General features: G+C 46.7%; 1 protein-coding gene across 1 annotated transcript in view; it reads left to right on the top strand.

Annotated features, from left to right (window-relative positions):
* PRKCH (protein kinase C eta) overlaps positions 1-20,150 on the top strand; it is a 122,259-nt gene that overhangs the window by 71,656 nt on the left and 30,453 nt on the right. The window contains exon 10 of the mRNA XM_009978381.2: positions 1,628-1,782. Coding sequence (XP_009976683.2) covers positions 1,628-1,782 — 155 coding nt within the window. The remainder of the gene's footprint in view (positions 1-1,627; positions 1,783-20,150) is intronic.

Below are 20,150 nucleotides of genomic sequence, written 5' to 3'. Positions count from 1 at the left end.
GGACTTGTGGGGAAGGAAAGGCAAATAATACCATTAAAAGGCTGACTGATCTGAGCTGAATTGTATGCCTTTTTTCCAGCCTGGTTATTCCTGATATTCAGAGTAAAACTGAAACAATCAATACTGAATGTCCTGAAACAATTACTAGGGGAAATTTTGGAACCAGACTGCAACAATTGTAGGGTTTAGTTTTGTGACAAATCACTGCGTGTCCTTTCTCTCACCGTTAAGCGAGCACCCCTTTTGCACGCATTAAACTCATACCCGGACTGTCGAGCGTGCAGCTTAAACGAGTGCCTCCCTATCTGCAGACTTGTGCAAAAACCAGAACAAAGCCGAAAAGGAAACCTCAGAGACCTGCAGCTGTGGTTAATGAGCTGAACTTTATTGAACAGGTTGCTTTTCTGGCCCAGCAGAAACTTTGGTTTATGCTTCATCCTTATCAGTTCCTTCATCGCCCAGAGGTCTCTGCAGGTTAATCAGAGGAAAGCTGAAATCTGAGGGCCTGAAAGGCAGCTGCCATGCAAGTGTGTGGCAGGAAACCACATTCTGGAAAACAACACACATTCCCCAGAGTTAGTGTTGGGATACCCCCAAGACAATGTCGTCATTGTTGGAGCTGTCATACATGGAGCTGGTGGAGCAAGTCCAGAGGAGGGCCACAAAGATGATCCAAGGGCTGAAGCACCTCTAGATAGGCTGATAGAGTTGAGGTTGTTGAGCCTGGAGAAGAGAAGGCTCTGGGGAGATCTTCTAGCAGCCTTTCAGTACCTAAAGGAGGCCTACAGGAAAGCTGGAGAGGGACTTTTGACAAAGGCATGTAGTGATAGCACAAGGGGCAATGGCTTTAAACTGAAAGAGGGCAGATTTACATGAGATCTAAGGAAGAAATTCTTCACCATGAGAGTGGTGAGGCACTGGAACAGGTTGCCGAGGGCAGTTGTGGCTGCCCTATCCCTGGAAGTGTTCAAGGCCAGGTTGGATGAGACTTTGAGCAACCTGATGTAGTGGAAGGTGCCCCTGCCCATGGCAGTGGGGTTAAAACTACGTGATCCTGAAGGTCTCTTCCAACCCTAACCGTTCTGTGATTCTTTGGTTGCTGTTCCTGAGCCTTTGTGCTGTTGTGGTGAAGCTGCAGTCTGTGAGCTGTCTGGTTATGCACATTGTATTATGGAGCATCTTTCCCCAGAGAGCTGACGTGTTTAGTAGGGAGCAGGTGACTTTTTACAGATTTCTCTTGCACCCACTTATCTCAGAGTGTGCTGTTGAAGGATATCATCCTCTGCTGATTCAGGCTAAGGAAAGTTTGGGGAAATGCAACGGGAGCTGGTTAGTGATGAGCACACACCTACTGATATGCCTAATCCGCACATCAAAAGGAATTCATTTCATGACCGGGTGAAAATTTTTTTGGGGGAGTGCAGGGCGAGGAGGTGCTAACAGATCTTCCTGGTATTGACTTAATCTTTCCTGAAAAAGTCAGGATTTTTTTTTTTCCCCACCCCAGCGTCTCATGGGTACTTGATCTGGTTTTGTTTGGGAGATAATAGTTTTACTTAGAATTTTCTAAGCCTGACAGAGGATATGATTAATGCTGTTCATATCTGTTGTGTTTGCGTGTGTGAAGGATCGCCTGTTCTTTGTGATGGAGTTCGTAAATGGCGGGGACTTGATGTTCCATATTCAGAAGTCGCGTCGCTTCGATGAAGATCGGGCCCGGTTCTATGCTGCAGAAATTATTTCAGCCCTTATGTTTCTCCATGAAAGAGGCATCATTTATCGGTGAGCTCTGCATTCATTCATTCATTCTCTTTGTCTGAACCTCATGGCTGAGGTGGTAGCTTGAGTTTTCTGCTTTAATAAATAACTGTCGCTTGCTGCCCACCAGGAACAAGCTGTCAGCTGGGATAACAGTACCTCCACTTTCCCCCTGCACATTGTCTGAGGTGCACCAGCTTCCAGGAAGGTGTGAAATTTCTGGCCGCAGTATTGACTACAGGGAGGGTCTTCCTATGACACGTGTGTGAGCACACAGAAAAACAGATTTTCTTCCGAGGCACAGGGGCTAGACTTTGCGTTGGTGTCAATTCACGTTACTCTGCAGACGTAGCTGGTTTATATCAGCCCCAGAACGGCCCCTTGTCTGTGGCTCGGGTGCCTGCGGGGCTGATGGGTGGTTGCTGCTGACCAATGGAAGCCTCCACCATGCTGCTCTGGGCCTGTCCTGCCGCTGGAGAGCACATGTCAAACTGATGACAAAGGAGCAGGCGTTAAGTGAAATCTTCCTAGATTTTCTGGGAGGTGAATGCAAGGAACTGTTGCCTTGGACACCGTGTGCCTTGTTATTTAAAGGCTAATGTGTGCTGATTGCACCCAAACCTCTTTGTTTCCCCATATTAGCTAGGGGCCTGTGTTTAAAACTGTCTATTTGACATATGTATCCAGTGCCACTCAGCTCAGCCACCAAAAGTCTTTTCGTTCCTGCCGTGATCCTACAGCAGGAGTTTTTCCTTCCTGTCCGTGTCTGGCACCTTTGTGTTTGCAACAGGACTGAAGCATCGTCGCCTTCCTGCGTCAGCCTCCGCTCCCGGGTCTCAAGGCTGTTCTCAGGAAGCCGTTTCCCATACGCAGTGCTCTTCCTTTGTCATTCCTCTGTACTCAGGGGGGAAGTTTGGTTGTATTTGTTCCCTTCTGTACTGCCAACGTGCTCCACTATCGACTCAAGCATCAGGACATGGACCAGCCAGCGTGGATCAGACAGCCAGTCTGCTTTGCGGAGGCCTCCCTAACCAAGCTGACAATTCGACAAGCATCCTCCTGTGTAAACCAGGGGCTGAGCAAGACCTGTTGTGGGGTGGAACAGGACATCTAGAGCATTGAGACAGTCTGGTTACACAGAAAGGTTTCTTTCTGACATGCTTTGCAGAACACCTCTGGCATCCTCTTGCCTAGAGCACTGGAAAGGCAGAACAGTCAGTTGTTTTCTTTGGAATACTGTTACTTGGGTTCCAACAGCAAAGCGCACGTGTTTGGGTATGGTCTGCTGTAGCCCTGCTCAATTCTACTTGTGACATGCCAGCACTGCAAAGAATAACATCAGCTCTCTCTTCCTGCTGCCTGGTTACAGTTGTACAGCTGGGACCTGCAACTGGGTCCAGGATGGGACCAGTTCCAATCCCAGTCAGGCTCTGTTAGTACCATTTCAGTCTGTGGGTTGGGCGAAATGCCATTTGGTTTGGGGCTTTGCATGGTTTAACCCAGGCAATGCAGTCCTGTGTTTAGTATTGCGTCCTCTTGTATCAGGTCAACCCCTAAAACCAGAATAGCTGAGGGCTAAAGTGGCCAAAGGGCTGGGGGCTGCGTGGGGGACACTGTCCTATATGATGGAGAGATGACAGGATAAATCAAGTACAGACAACTTCTCTTTCTCTTCCTAGCTTGAGCTCCAGTAAGAAACAGATGGTCAGGTGAGGACAGAGAACATAAAATTATTTTTAAGTATGAAATCATATGATATATGTGGCACAGTGAAATGGAGGAGGAGTGTCATTTTAATATTTTCCGTGTCCTGAGAGTATGAAAATTACTAGTGATACATACCATATGTATCGAGCTTCTAAAGCACTGTGATTGTCTGCACAGAATAGCAAATCTACTTACTCCACAGCTGGATTTCAGTCTAATTCTTCCCTTGTGAATAATGCCAGCCGCTGCCGAGGGACCCTGCCAGATAATTACGCAAATGACATTATCCTTAAAATAGTGACATCCAGTAGTTATTGTCAATCATTCAGCAGCAAAACTGTGTCTGTGCATAATGTAATGTCACTGTGCTTACAGCTCGTCCTGTCCCTGCCAGCCTGCTGCCTGTCACGGGGCGGGAGTAATCGATTCCTCTGGGTTTTGGCACTCTTCAAGTGCTGCTGTAATTCATGCTGGAAACTGGAGGAGTAATTGAAAAGCTCCTTGAACAACTGCACAGGCTTTCATCTTACTGGAAAGCTGCTTGAGCCGTGGAGTCAGGTAGCTTCAGCTGCACGGGCCAGATTTGTGGAGGGGTGACTTGTTTTTTTAAAATTAGTCGGAGTAACTCCATTCTGGAAGATGTAAGGGGAGAGAGCTGCTGGCTGCGGCTGTACTGAGCTGAGGTTGCTTCTGTCAGGTCACGAATACCAGGCTCTAGGAACGAGTCGTCAGGGTGGAAGGAGATACTCACAGGGAATCACTGCACTTGCGGAGGAGAGTTTGGAGGTTTTTACGATCAGAATGTGAGTGTTTGCTTAGGAAGCTGGGAGCAGCAGAGAGAGACACCAGGAAAAGCCTGACTAGAAAGTGTTTTGCCACAATTTGCTCAATGCACCTCTTCTTTCTGGGTTCCCAGAGTCAATGGAGTAAGAGAGTCACTGACCTAGAATACTTGGGTCATTTGTTTTTCTTCTGGGCTAACCTTAAACATAGTAATAGTGTATTTTTCCTTGCTCCCTTCAAGATTAAGCAGTTCAGGGGAGAGTCTTCATTTACCGACACAATGATAGTTATTCTGGTAAGTAAAGTTGCTTTTGCAACAAGTGCTGCATCTCCTCTGCTTTGAAATGCCAGAGAGGCTTGAGAGCCAGCACTGAAAGTTCATCGAGAAGTAGCTGAAATGTGTCACTTTGGCATGGGGTGACAATGCTGGTAACAGCTAAAATCAGATGCTTGTTGATTCCTTTTCCAACCACACATACGCAATTTGAAGTAGCTGTAGTGCAGGATTTCTGCAATCGCTACTGTGAAATCTGTGAGAATGAGGTTCCTGAGGCAGGTGGTATATTTTGGTTATATGCGACTTTCTAATATTCAAACCAGACTTACTGCTGGATTGGTGCTCTCACAGGATGGTTTTCATGATGCAACTGAAATTTTCGGTGAGTTTGCTCCTCACTTAGAGGAAGCTGCTTTTTATTACTAAGCCCTGGCCAGAATAGAAGTCCCATAAACGTACATGTGTGTATTTGGGGTTTTTTAGAAGAGAGCTTTCAGTTTCACAGATACTTTTTTTTTTCTCATTTGCAACATTGCAAAGGAGAGAGGGCTTTCTGGCCTTATCAAGGAAACATCTCTGGCTTGCCCTAAGCTGAGGTTTAGCTGTCAACTCGGCAGCGCCTATTTATAGTTGCTTACTGAAAAAAAGTGTCAACAAGTACAGTGTGGTTCCTTATTCCATCATACAGGGACTAGGACTAGAACGAATCCGGCCATTAAAGCAAGCTTTTCAACATATCAAATTGTATTTTCAACGTGTCAGATCATAGTATATTGTGCACCTCTAACCACAGAGGAGTAGGACAAGGATACGTTTGGGATCAGCTGATACTGGATGTTGCCAGGAAAAAGTTAGGTGATAATCAAGATAAAATCTTTGCTCACAGGGCAGTATTCTTGCGCTGCTGCTTTCAAGCTTACTCCTAAAGGAAAATAGTATGCTGGGTCCTACTGCAGGTAGGTAGGTTGGCTTATGATTTTTATCTAAAGATTGTATGTGCTATTTTTCTTGAGGCAGCTCTTCCTGACTTTCACTTTCCAGTTCAGCAGTTCCCAGGGTAGGGGAAGCATATTTTGGCTCCTGCGCGTGCTGGAAACAAAACAACAGCATGCACATCTGAGCAGTATTAGATTACACAGTGGCTTACTCAATGCAAGTAAGCTAGTCCACTCATAGCCTTCTAAAAAGCAAAGAGACAGTAAATTATTATGAAGCTTTATTTTAAAAGCAGAACTCTTCATTCCATGTAGCATTACTGTAAGAATGGCTGGTCTGCTCTGCTGCCCTCAGATTCAAACCTTTACATAGGTTGGTGTACAGCTTTGTTAGTGGATAGGTCCACTTACCAGGGTCACCTACATGGTGATGGTGTCCCTCAGTAGTGGCATCATACCTCTGTACTGTGAGCAAATGCAAATGTTTTCTTAAACTTGCTTGTTTTGGGGTTTTTTTTGGAGGAGGAGGGGGCTTAGGGGCTTGGCTTGCAGACTTTTTCAATTTCAGAAAGATAATGGCCTTTTTACAGGCAACGTAGAGCAGTCAGCCCAACCTAGTGGCACAGTCTTGATTTTTGTGACAAACCTTCTTTCCCTTCCTCTGCAAACGTATCTCACTTGGAGGATGTATGGGCGATGAGATGGTCACTTTGCAGAACATTCCTCCACTACCTGCAGAGGTGAGACGGCATGCAGTGCGTGGTGACATACCTGAGGTGGCCTCGGGTTAGCTGTATCTGGAAGCCCAGACACCTTTGCACCCTGCGTTTCAATGCTGATTTGCCAGCCCCGAGTATGGAGTTGAATAGTAGAGAGAAATATGTGACCCAGCCCACTGCTTGGCACAGCACAGTGGCAAATACATTGTTAAGGGTATCAGTAGTGTAGCATGTTGGTAATGTAGCTGATTGAGTGCCAGAGGAGCTAAAAGGCTGGGCTAGAGAGCTTGGTAGAAGAACTGGTTGTTGGCTTGCTGTTTTTATCCTGAGGGCTCACACTAGTTAGCTTATTTCACTGCCTTTGTGTCTGTATTGATATTTCTAATGCAACTGGCCCTTCTAGAGATGCTTGGGGTCTGCCTGTGGTCCGTCATGCCTCTGAATGTAGGATGGTGAGCAGAGTCCTCAGGCTCTGGTGTGGCACCAGCCACTGAGATAAAAGGCAGCAAACTATTAAGGAGGTCTCATGACTTCTCTGTGTTCTGTAGGACGCGTGGACCCTTTAGAAGGCAAAAGATAATTATGCAATTATCCAGATGAGGACATGGTCTTAGCTTGGGGCTGAACACTAGCTCTTGGAGAAAACAGGATGGGCTTATTAATAGCAAGTGTCTGCTTTTCCGAGTGTTATCTAAAAGTATCACCTTCGTATTTGTGGTGCGCCTTATGACAGGGAAAAGCTCCATCTCCTCTGGGATCTAGGAAGACTGCTGGATATTGGCCAGGTCTCTGAAATCATCGCCTTTCCTTAGTGTGGAAGACCCATCAGGTCTGCAGCTATATGCCCCATGACTGTTGGCTTTTACAGGGAATGACTTTTTTGCAACAGGTTAATTCCCTGCCAATTCAAACAACAAACCTGTGACACAGGGAGGAAGGTTTACATAAGCCTTTTACAGGGACCAGTTTTGCTGGAAAGGCTCTTATTAACTGAAACAGCACTGAAGTTTCTTTCAGCAAAATCAATTAAAAATTATGTGCTGAAAACAGGAGTTGAATGCCTTTCCTAATTACACAGAGCCACTGTCAACATAGCAACTCTTACTAGGGTGCTGTTTGCTTTTTCCATGGGTCAGGAAATGTCTTCCACATTGCAAGACATTGGGATCCCTCATCTTCTCTCTTTGTTATTTCTTGGGTGGGGTTTTTTTTGTTGTTTTTTTTTTTTTTCAACTGGTGATTTTGTTTATTCTCATCTCATGCCCTTTTTCACATCTGGAGCCAGATCTTGTTTCCCCTGAAGTCAAGGGACTGTCCCCAGGGAGATAAATTAGCAGTTGAACTGGATCCATGCCTGATACCAGCAGAGCTCTGCAAGACAAACTGGCTGGTTGGGGGGCTATCCAAGGATTACCATTGGTTTGCTTAGGTGCTATGTGTAGCTTTGTTTTCTTAGCAAATAAAGGTAAATCTTTTGTCTAATGAAGTGTTTTCAAGCTTTTCGGAATGTTTTTGCTTGAACGCGCTACAGTAGGTGCATCCGCAGGTAGTCTTTACTGCATTTGATGTCTCCCTCTTCCCCACCGTGATTCAGTGACATGTGGGCAGAGGCATGTTGTTTGCATCCAAGAGGAAAGGGTGGGAAACAGCTCAGCCAGTGCCAAAATGGGTGTGAATCTCCACTCTCTGGAGCACCATAACCTCAGCTGTGGGATCTGGTCCCTGTCGCTTCAGGAGCTCAATTCAGGAGAGCTGCTGGGCTCAGCGCTTTCCTGGATTGGGACCCTGAAGATGAGAGTAGACATATGTAAGCAGAACAAAATGAAAGATGTGCTATGTTATGAGAACAGTGGAAAGAATGAAATACAAGCTGATTTTATGGTGAATGAGTGAAGCAAATCAGCTAAAAGCTGCAAATTGGCACAGAATAGCATACCAACAGCCCCGTCTCTGCAACAACTGCTTAGCACAGAAGAGAAATTTCCAGGCTGGAGTCTCTGGAAACGCTTCATTCAGCTTTGGAAAATATAAAGGAATGTCTCTTAGGGTCAAGAGTGTAGTAATGTCTGTGGCTATCTTATCTGACAGTCAACAGCTCGAGTAGACAGATTTGTGCTTCTAGACAGCGCATCTTCCACATTGTTTGCTACTCAAACATGGTGTTGCATGCCTGCAAGCTGGGCTCTTTTACAGCCTCTGGCATGCGGTGTTTAAAGTGCTGTTTCTCTGCACTTGATCAAATGGAAAGCGCAGAGAAAAAAACCCAGCCTCTCACGTTTCCATGTCATGTTTAATCAGTCACTGTGCGGGACAGTTTAGTCCTGATTTACAGTTATGCTTACGAAGAGCAGTCCTGTTTTGAGATCCACATATCAGATCTCTGTGCCCCATTGACTCCACTGTATATAGTCTGTGAACTTTAATGCAACTTTCCACATGACTAAGGACTACTGAATAGCCTACAGAAGTTATTGGCTCTGCTAGTGTCTACTTTTCCTTTATGGTATTTTAAAGGGGTTGATTTGAAACCTGCAAACCCTGCACATAACGAGTTTGTATAAATCATTAAAAACCAGAGCTCGAAGGGGCCTCAGGAGTTGGTCCAGTCCATCCACCTGGACTGGATAACCTTTACCTAAATGCACATCCCTCCTACTTTCACTCTTCTCTTTGGTGTAGTTGTTCACATTTGCACGTAACTGCTGTGCTCTTACGGGCACAGACTCTCATTTGCCGCATGTTTGAAATGAGGGCTCGGTGTTAGCTGGGAACTCTGGTACTAGTGCAATAAAAATCAGCAATACTGCTCATCTGTGGAGGGGATAAGTGATTAGACGTGATGTTCTGTCGTTCTTTTCGTGACTAATGCATCCTTATGAAGGTGTTTCACAATTAAAAAGCAAGCAGATGAAATTTGAGAAATAGCTACGTGTAACAATTACAGACAAGTTCTTAAAGAAAGGAGCCCAGGATTAGACTCAATCTCCAAGTCCCAGAGCACCTGGGAATATTTAGGTTAGAACTTCTGAAACTAAGAAGCTTTTCTACAAAAAGACCATTTTTCTGCCTTTCTTGCCCTCTTCATTCTTTTTTAAAGGCATGAAGGTCATGAGAAAGAGGGAAAAAAAAAAAAAATTTAAGATGTTACTTAAACTTTTATTTTTAAAAACTGCCCCTAAATACTATTGCTACCTTTTTAGCCAGAACTGCTCATCTGACTTTTAACATGTTCCCTGGTATCAAGGGCATTCAGGCCTATGATTTTAAGGACCCAGTTTTGAAAACTTTTGCTCTGAGATCTCCAGAATTTGCCCAGCATTGATCTAATCATTTTCTTGATCTTTGTACCCACCTTGAATCAAGGAAGCTTTCAATATTAATGTCAGAGAATATGACCCCTGAGTTAGCATTAGGGAGGCTGATATTTATAGCTGAGGAAAAGGTCTCTGTCAGCCTTAGTAAATGTTTTGTACAGTTTCGTAGAACAAAGATTATGCCAACAAAATGCTGTTGCATCTGCTCCTTCTGACTTGCTGAAATGGAAGATTTCTTGCAACGTGACGTGTTGCAGCGGGTCAAGCTACTGTATATGTAAGGGAGACAATGAGAAAATCAGTGTTGTTGACATACTTGGCCTGCAGCAACTGCCGTAGCTATCCAAGGAGAATTTGACTTACTCTTTTAGCTGTAGCAAGATCAGCACCTGATGTTTCCTTGGCCAATAATCTCGATGTTTAGATTTTGTTCTTTAAGCCGGCGATCATGTAGGTACTCTGGTTTTATGCAAACAGAGAGATTTTGTAAAGCCACCCAGCAGCTTTTAATACCAGTGGTGCAATTGAAACACCTTGTCTTTAGATTCTCGTTCAAAGTCATCAGCTGCCTGTAACGACTACAGAAATAACCTAAAGATAACAGATAAAGAGTAGAAAATTTAAACTATTACATGGTAACCCTGCGGTAATAGTTGTCTGGTATACAATTCTAAATTTCTGTAGGAGAAAATTCCGTCTTCTGCTGGTGGTGCCCTGGGCAGGACGGTGGGCACAGCTTTGCTTCTGCCCTCTGCACCAGCTGAACTGGGGCTGAGGCTGGGGCTGGGGCTGGTAGTTAACTGCTGGTGTGGGCCAGGAGGCACACTGCAAAGCCTTATTCCCATGGAGCAAGGGGAAAGCGTTACTCATCATTTGGCCTCTGAGTCATAACGCATTTGCTGTTAATAGGATCGAGAACCTCCCCTTTTATGAGGCTGTGCCTAAAGGCACAATTTAGTCTCGGAATTGTATTAACCAATTATTATTCCACTAAAGCAGGTGGCGGTATTCCAGCTGACAACAATGGAAACGGGAGCAAGCCTTCAAGTCTCAACTGTGTATGAGGTGTGATGTATTCAAAACCACAGAGATCCTCCACGCTCTGAGCTGATTTCTTCTGAATCAGTTAAAGTTTCACAAGCATGATTTATTATTAACATCTAGAGCTGCTCTCACAAATCTCTCGGCAGCATAGTAGAGAAGTGCTCATGAATCAGGAAAATTACTTCCAGATAGGAGAGGTTATTTACTAGCTAAATCTCCCATCCAGGCATACTGCTGTGGCAAAATCCATCCAATAAGGATGTGAATGTTTGTACTGGAAGCATTTCTGATGTACACCATTGCAAGGAAGGCCGCAGCATCATGGTGGCTTGCCAAAGTGGGTCATGGCTTCTTGGTTTATTGTGTTGGAAAAGGAAGGGGGCTGGAGGAAGGGACAGGGGGGTATGAGAATTGGGAAAGGCAGGGGTTAGCTGTGCAAGGTAGCAGGGGGAAATTATTCCATGTGCCAGCCTGTGTGGTAGAAGGGGCGGTAGGAATGATACCTTCAGACATGAAGAGTGTGGACTTTTAAATGAGCCTGTGTGTGCTGTCGTAGCATGTTTCGGCATGCAGGCTTTGTGGCACCTGTGTTAGAGGCTGAGCTGGTGTGTGACATTTAGTATGAGGGCTTGGGGTTTTCTCCTCCCTTCTCTGGATCTGGTTACGTTCTTTTTGACATTTACCTGAGTACGAAAACGTAGCAAGGTCCGGTGTCCTTGTTGACTCGTGCCTGAAGGCTGAATTGCTGTGGCTTGTATTTCTGTTTGTCAGTACATCATGACTGTAAGTTGAGGAATTGTATGTTTATGTTTTGGGGATTTTGACACAATCTTATCAACTTAATTTAGCCTTTGCCATTGCCTGCACCTTCTCTTTAATTTTTCCTGTTCCTTTATAACCGTTCTCCCTAGCTGTACCTCTCCATTTCAGTAATTCTCATATCACTAATTTGAAACTTGGTGCCCAAACAGCAGCTTCACAGCCAGAATTTCTACCTTCAGCCACTGCTGAGCACAGAAGGGAGCAAAAATCTTGGCAGCTGGCTCCTGCTTCTTGCTTCTCTGCCCAGCCTTGATAAATGAGAAAGCCAAGGAGCTGCTCTGACTCTTGCCAGCTGGCCGAGCTCCCAAAGAGACAGCCCACCCACCGAGAAGGTCAGAGCACGGCACTGCCCAGCCACTCTACCCTTTCATCAGCCTGGAACAAGAGCTGGTCCTGCCAGTCCTGCTTCCACTGGGGTCTCTTTGGCGCCAGGGCCAACCCCTGTGAGAAGGTTACATTTCTCCATCTCCTTTGTGCTGCTTGGGTTGCAGCAGGCCAGTGAAGATTCAGCCAGCCCAGCTCATGCCTTGAACCGTGAAGTTAATTTCAAAGTTTCAATGGTCGATCGGTCGTCAGTCTGTCTGCTGGTGGTAGGTTTGAAATGGGACTAGTGTAACTCATACCTGAACTCATGATTTTTTCCCTATCCCTGCGCAAAGAGAAGATGCTCAAATAAGCCTTTGGTGCACCATATCTGTTAAATAGATGGCTTTTATCTGTGACTGAGCCACTTGAAACGTACTTTCCTGTCTGCTTTCAGAAAGGCAATACTAACCCGTGCTTCCTGTTGGAAATCATGATGTTTTGGAAAGGAGTCAGAGCAAAGTGAGACCAGCTTTCAAACCTCTAAAGCCACAAGACGTCTGCGGCTCAAGTGGGCTGAAGTCATGAGTATTGCACGTCCCCCTACATTCTTTTGATCTAGTGACGTTACCCTGCTTGCTGGTGCTCAAATTGGTGACTACCCTGACAGGGATAGCCTCAGGTGGAAAGACATACTTTGTGTGATAAAACTGATAGAAAACTTGCAGCCTGTCTCATTTACTGCACCTCAGCATCTCCAGTCACAGCTGCCTTTGGGGTCCTTGAGGACTGATGGCATAGAATCATAGAATATCCCAAGTTGGAAGAGACCTATAAGGATCATCGAGTCCAACTCCATCTCTTAAGCCACAGGACAGTCAGGAGAGCTCTCTGCCAGAGCTATTGGATGCTGCTTCCCAGCATCAGCCAGTGGCATCTGTGGATCCTCACAGGCCAGGAAACAAGATAGCAAATTCCAGCTGCTGCCATTAAGCAGTAAACCAACATTGGAAAGGAAGGGGATGTCAAATAACTGTTTCTGGAGGCCTAGCTGTTACCTCTGTGTGAGTTAAATGTGGCATGGAGTCTCAGGTGTCTCCATGTTCTGTCATGTCTAGGACAGGTTAATTGAAGTCATTGTTTGACTTACTGTGAGGGAGCCTTCCCTACTTTCACTTTACTTTCTTATGACCAGATTCATGCTGAAATTCTCCGTGTCTTCCCTAGGGAAGCTCCTAATATTTCCAAGTTTTTGCTCTGCTGTGGTTTGGGGTGGTACAAGCTGCTCCCCCATTCCCTGAGGGATGCGTCCAGATAGAAGATGGCTGTCCTCCAGTAGAGTTGGTTTACAGATGTGAGCAATAATTCCCCTGGGCTCCTGATTCCTGATTCCTTGAAGCCCACACTGGGTATGTAAGGATGCCTGTAGCCACTGGGTATGACAGGGTACGGCTCGCCTTCTCGCAGGCTTTCCCTGGCCTGCGTTGGCAGGGCTGTTGGTGACCGTGGCCAAGTGAGCGGCTGCATCCCAGGCGCTATTATGTAAGGAAGAGTTTCAACAGTAATTACGTGTCTTGGCTTTAGGTTTAATTCTGTCTCTCCAGACACCAGAAGTAGTCTCAGAAGTTTCAGTGTGGCTTCTGCAAACAAAACAAACAAACTGTATTTTACATGCCTTGGGCTCCAGTGCTTTCTCCTGGAGCATCTGCTCTTTTTGGGACACATCCTCTTTGTTTCCCTGCCACTGAGAAGGGACAGCGGTTTTTCTGGAGACGCTGGTAAGTGTAGCTAACACGCTGTAGTATTTGAGCTGCGGGAAGGCTGGCGCTTCCAGCCAGCCAGATTAAAAAGGAAAACTTAATGTTTCCCTTTGCTCTCAGCCACCTTCCTTGTTCTGAAGGGTGGGAGGAGGGCAGGATGGACGGATGGACGCGATGCCTCGTTGCCAGCACGGCGGCAGAGGTTGTCTGGGACAGAAGCGTGTGCTGGGCGAGAGATGTCTGTGCGGATCGTGTTCTCACCCTAATGACTTTCCTCCCTCCCTCCTCCTCCAACTGAAGTCATTAATGCTCGTTAAGCCAGGATGGAAACAAACCCAAACAACAACAGGCTACAAAATAATTCGGTCACTCCAGGCTGGTGGTTGGCTTTTTTTTTTTAACTTCAGTGAAGCAATTAGTCTCCTGTCATCCCGTTTTTAGCCAGACTGGAAACAATGGGCCGGACAATAGCGATTCCTCTCCTGACAGGGCAGTCACCGGATCTGCTCTGTGATGGGAAAGGTGAGGCGCCTTCCCTCGCCTGTCTCTGGGGTAAGAATCTCCCTAAAGAAATTCCTGTGGGACCTCCCTGAAAGCCCTGGTTTTGCGCAGCCCCTCCCGGTGAGTCACAGCCTCCTCCGGCTTCTCTGAGCCCCTCTGTCCAGTTGAGTTTTCTCCCAGCCCGCTGCAGGGTTAACCCTTCCGCGGTTTTGCCCGGACGCTTTCGTGCGTCTGCGACCCGTCCCACTCGCTGGCTGGTGATGGAGGTTGTGGGTGCCAGAAAGCCATGAAGTAATCTGTGGTTTATACCAACAACAGGCCAGTATAGTACTCACGCGGGGAAGGAGGCGGGGGAAGATTTTTCCAGACTTGCTCATCTGAGAGGTGCTTGATCCGAGGAATGGCTCGGGCTGTGAGGGGACAGGGCAGGGAGCAGGGGACTGCTGATGGGAGCGAACGCATTGGAGTTTGGCAAAAAGCAGGGATGCGATAGGGAGGACGGGAGCCAGCTGCAGTCTTGCAGTAGCGCTGCAGGGAGCCATGACGCAGCTTGGCCGGAGTGACCCGGGAAGTCTCTTGATTCCTTGACACAAGGAACGTGAAGTGGTGTCCTCTGCCGAGGGAGAAGGCTGCAGCTGTGCCATGCACAGGGGTTTCCTCTTGCTGCTGAGGTCGGTTGTAGCACCCAGGGAAGTGCTGGATTTCCCCACTGTCACTGCACCTCCCTGCCGGGCACCGTGCTGAGCCGGCGCACAGCACCCTCACGGCCCTGGAAAGCATGGCTGGGACCCAGTGTTGAAGGACAGGTTCAGGTAGGAAAGCAGTGTGGCCATGCTGCTGGAGTAGAAGGCTTAAATCACCGGAAGGAGGGACCTTGCTGTCTTTAGCTTATAAAAAGCAGCCCTGATGGCACCTTAGTGGCTGGCTGGTGCTAAACCAGGACACTTTCCTTTATAGATGCAGGAAAAAGCTAAGCCCGAATCCATATTCTGTCTCATTTCTGCACATGAGGTAGAAGCCACAGGATTGCTAGTCAGGTGCCAGAAAAAAGCTCCAGCTGCCCAGGGCAACCAAGGACAAAGGAGCTGTGCTTGCCTGGCTGCTGGTTTAACACCAAGTCACCACATGTTTGAGTAATGTGTCACTAGTGCCAGAGCTCTGACGTCTGTGTTACGAAGGTGCCGTGTGGGCAACAGAGCTGTCAGGCTGTGGAGCCCTTCACCTTGAGATAGAGAGCTGGGTTGGAGAAGCACTTGGCAAAGAAATTTGCCATACAGGCTCATCTGGGGATGCACAGCGGAAGGGGTTTCTGCCTGATCCCTGAAGCTTAGATTAGCTCCGGGACAGAGCCTGCTGCATCCAAACATTATACTGGGTGTCAGCCGTGCCCGCTCCGTGTCTGGGCAGAGCCGCTCTGGAAGCATGCTTCGGTTGCTGTGGGGGAATGAAAGGCTGTTGCTAAGAGTTGTCTTCTCGTTGCGTGTTTTCCGTTTTGAGTCATTCCAGCCATGGTGAAGGTTGCCGGCAGTGCCAGGAGTGACACCAAGCTCTTGGTCTAGGGGCAGAGAACCATAACCAACGGTTGAGTTCCAGGTAGCAGGGGTGGCTGTGGAGACACAGCCATGTGCTACGGAAACATAGAGGTTCAAAAGCAGTAGTACAAAATTAAGGAATTGGCTGGAGAGGAAGCAAGCTGGGTTTGCATTTGTATCATTATGGTGCTTCCCAAATCACCAGAGGGACAATGTGAGGTGGAAAGTGAAAGTAACCCTGCGTTTCAAAGTTGATTCCCAATGCAAATGAATGTAATCTTGATGTGAAAGTGGCTGCTATGTCACAGTGTGGTTGCTTTCTGGCTACAGCCTAGCACAAAGTACGCTGCGGCACTTGCACCACCATCTGCCACACAGTGTTCTCTGCTCTCACAACCCTACTGTGAAATCATTTCTCATGCAAAATCATAAAGAGGTTTGTAAACCATTTGTAAAGTGAAGCACTGTGAAGTCTGCTTGAGAGCAGGAATGGGGGACAGGTAAACCACACAGGTATGGTGTCCCCAAAGTGCAGAGAGGATACAGGTCATCTACTGCTCCTTCTCTGCATAGCCTATCTAGAACAGTTCCAGGAACTTTTTAGCTTTAGTGTATCTTTTGTGGGTGACGCATTTCAGCATGTTAAAATTAAAATAATTCACTTTTTGTTCCTTTTTATCAGGGCTGTAAAGAGTCGTTCCACTTCTGCTGAGCCTCTGTGGTCTTCCATTAGTCCTCAATCAATTATTTATTCATGGGGAGCGTATCTGAAAACAGCAGTCTGGTCTAAGAGTAGTGGCACTTGACTGTGTAGATGAGTTTGAAGTACTTGATGTCTGAACCCACTGGAATTGTCAATAACATTAAGAACTACTTTCCTGCCACAAAATAAAAATACAGCCTTGTAGGTGGAGCGCGCTAAACTTTGATGAGGACATGAGCTAAAAACCAATGCACATAAGATGTCACTTGAGTGTTCCTTTAGCAAGCATAGACAAGGAGTTTTTTTAAAAAATATAGAATCGTAGAACGGTTTGCATTGGAAGGGACCTCAAAGATCATCTAGCTCCAACCCCCCTGTCATGAGCAGGGACATCTTCCACTAGATCAGGTTGCTCAAAGCCTCATCCAGCCTGGCCTTGAACACCTCCAGGGATGGGGCATCCACAACTTCTCTGGGCAACCTGTTCCAGTGCCTCACCACCCTCATTGTAAAAAAATTCTTCCTTATATCTAATCGAAATCTCCCCTCTTTAGCCATTGCCCCTTGTCCTATCACTACACACTCTTGTAAAAAGTCCCTTTCCATCTTGTCTTCAAGTTGACTAACTTTTGTATTGTGACCGAAAATGTGTATTGTTGTGCAATTCTGGCCTGTGTGAACATGGGAGATTTAGATATAAAACCTTTAATTCTGAGTTTTGATCTGGTGTGGCGTCATCACACCTCTCAGCAAAGATTTCTGTCTGGTTTTCCTGTTGTTTCTTGTCTCCCTAGATTAGAAATAACTTTCAGTGAGGATTTGTGGTGTCTTCTTCCTGTGGAGAGGAATTTATAATCAAGGGATTTATACTCAAACATATAGTCAAAGTCTGTGTAAGTGAGAGGGACCTGACAGCTTCCGATCTTCTCCAGTTAAAACAGTAAAATCTGAGAGTCCTGTACTCTATGGTGAAAAAGAGTGAGGGACACGCAGGTACCTTGCAGTAAGCGAGGCCTCCTGGGGCTGGAAAGAAGAGTGAATGCACAGAGTCGGAGCATGAATTGACTCTGAATCAGCCAACCGAAAGGCACATGCTACTCGTGGGTAACGCCCTCGAATTTCCATCTTAGCTGGTGCTTGCTGCACGCTGAGGTTAGTCATTCCTGAAATTCCTGTCCTGAAAATGGCCCCTTTGCTTCCCTTACATAAACTTCCCAGTTCCACCCCCCTGGAGTTGATAGTCTCTGTATTGGGTGATGAGAGGAAAGAGGCACCGATTCCTCATGTTGCAAGGATGTGACTGTAGATGCCCATGGAGGGGCTGGCTTGTTTACTGGGGGAAGGACTGTAATATTTGGGCTGGAAACCAATCTTTTAGTGTGGTACCACAGAAAGCCAAGTCATGCCAGGGGACATATTCCCAGAGACACGGACACACAGTACCACTGGGTATCCTCCTCCATGGCCCCACGTTGCAGAGGCCAAAGTGCCCAACTGCGGACCGGAGAGATGCCATCTGGGTTGCAGTGAATCTCATGCAGGGACTTGACAGATCTGTGGGCTAAAAACTCAAGAAATGAAAAATGTAAAGACAGACCTTCCTCATTCAGGTCCCATTTCTATCCTTTTTCTAGATGAGGTCAGTTGAGGCAGTGCTTATTTTCATTTTCTCATGCATTTGTTTCATATATTGCAGGAACAAGGGAGTTGGCAGCCTTGTGGGCATGGTAGCTGTATCAGCTGAGCATTGATCGACTCCTGCTCTTTACTTCTGCTGTGCATGCAATCAGGCAACCAGCTAAAGCACCTAATTTGGGAACTTAGATAGCCTTTCCTGCTGGTGGGTCAAATTTTAGAGGGGCTGAACTGCCTTGGGAAAGCACCTGTCTCCCTCTCCTAGCTGGAGAGGGAGCCCTGACCAACAAGACTTGTGGGTTAAGAACCTGGTGTGACGTGGGGACAATACTGGCCAGCTTTGTTCATGTGCAGTTTAGGGTGTTTGCTGCCCGTATGGCATTCAGGGTGGCACAGGGGACCTAGTCTGTCCCTGTTGGCCTGGCACAGAGCTCAGTGTCACTGTTTCCTGTGCGCAGGCAGCTTGGGAGGAGGCTTAGAAGTGGGAGCAGGATTGCAGAGAGCTTGGCATGCCCAGCCAAGAATTTCACCTGGCTCTGCCATGCTTATCCAGGATACTGGGGCTTCACACAGCTCTGGGTGAATCACCTGTAATGAGTGAAGAGCTACAGTAATCCACACGAAATGAAAAACTAAATCTTGGGATAATGACCCATTTGCTAGGCTCCTACAGATACCTCTTCCATCTCATTTCACTGCTGCTATTTAAGTGATTGTTGTGGTGAAAAGCAAGGAGATCAGAGCATTCAGGAAAGCACTTTGCCCACAGGTTGTCTTAGAAAAAAGAGAATCAATGATATCATGATGGTCTCAGTTTTTTTAAGAAACGACTCTCAAGACAGTATCTTCTAGGAAATATATTTAAACTTTTTTCCAAGAGGATCCAGGCAGTACCTGCTCCTGCACAGTGCTGGGATGCCTGTGTGCTTTGTGCCCACACTGTGTCACTAGCATGGTGACTGCTTCTTCACCCTGTATGTAAAAATTCAGTGCAGATGGTGAGATTTTCAAAAGCATCCCTGCTGGCCCAGTGTTGCTCCTTCAAAAGTTAATAGTAAATTTGGCAGTGGAAATCTACAGGCCAAAGTAAAGTGCTTTTAAAAATCCCATCTAAAAATACGGTACTTTTGCCTTCAGCTTTGTTCATTCCATTATAGAAAGGAGATTAGCGCCTATAGCCTTAGCTTTATAAATCTGGATCTGTAATTCAGAGCCTTAATAAGGTTAAGTAATTTTTTTTTTTTTTCTAAAAGCCTAATCCAAAATTGACTGAACCTGACAGGAGCATTTCAGCTGATATTCCCTGGATTCAGGATCAGCCTCAGAGTAAAGTGAATCTTATCTGTCTCGGATGAATAGGGAGAAGTCTGCCTGACTAGACATGCAGGTTCAACGCAGGAGCATCCTTGTCCCCACAAAGCCCTGATGGCATCACCGATACCAGCCCAGGTTGGTTTGCTGCCCAAGTGGTCACCAGAGGCAGTGTGCACAAGTCATCGTGATGAGTAGGGCCACCTTCATGTGTATTTTTTTTCCTTTGATATTTCCTGGAGTGAAACATTCCCCCCAAGACTCCGAGTGTGGGGAGAGTGGATTTCACGGCAGCTGTGAGACGAGCAGTGAGATCGCAGGAGAGTCGCTTTGGTGTGAGCTACTGTCTGATTCCCCCAGGGCAGCCTTAGCGGCACAAGGTGGTGAAATGGGGACGTGTCACTCCGTGCCAGTGTAAAGAGGAGCCTTTTCAGCAACACAATCCTGCCCTGATCCTACCAGGATAGCTTGGAGCTGGGACAGGGCCTTCAAGCAGCTCTACGGTGAGCTGTGGGCAGTTGGTGATGGTTCATCTTGGGTAACCCTTTCACTCCATCTTGAGACCATGTTGTACTGCAGGCCCAAGCCTGGTTTTATTTTAATTTCTGTATCAGGCTTTGAATCAACATTGCTCTGTTTTTGTCAAAGTGACATAACAGGCTTATACTTTTTAACCTCTCTTGGCACCATCCGTCATAAGTCCACACCTGATTCTTGTTCATGCGTTTGGGTGTCAAGTCTGTTGTACGCCTCCTCTGAAGACTTCAGGCAAGGGGACTCACAGAAAGAAGCGTTGTGGTTGGTTTTTTTTTTTTTCTCTTTCCCTCTTTTTCTGGCAGGGGTAAAATAGAAGCTCTGTTGGGAGCGACTCAGCAAGTGATGTTTCAGGGCCAGCAAATACCAGTGTCGCTGCCCAGTGGGACCGAGGAGTCTATCACAGGACCAGGCTGGCGGCTCATCCGGAGAGGGAGCGCGTGCTGTGCATACCAAGAGCTGGACACGAAGCCTTTTTCTGTCCACCTCTCCCTTTCCCGCAGTAAATGGGA

Source organism: Tauraco erythrolophus, chromosome 6 (assembly GCF_009769465.1).
Source record: "Tauraco erythrolophus isolate bTauEry1 chromosome 6, bTauEry1.pri, whole genome shotgun sequence".
NCBI lineage: Eukaryota > Metazoa > Chordata > Aves > Musophagiformes > Musophagidae > Tauraco > Tauraco erythrolophus.
Note: the sequence above shows the minus strand (reverse complement) of the source record. Positions and strands in the feature narration are given on the sequence as shown.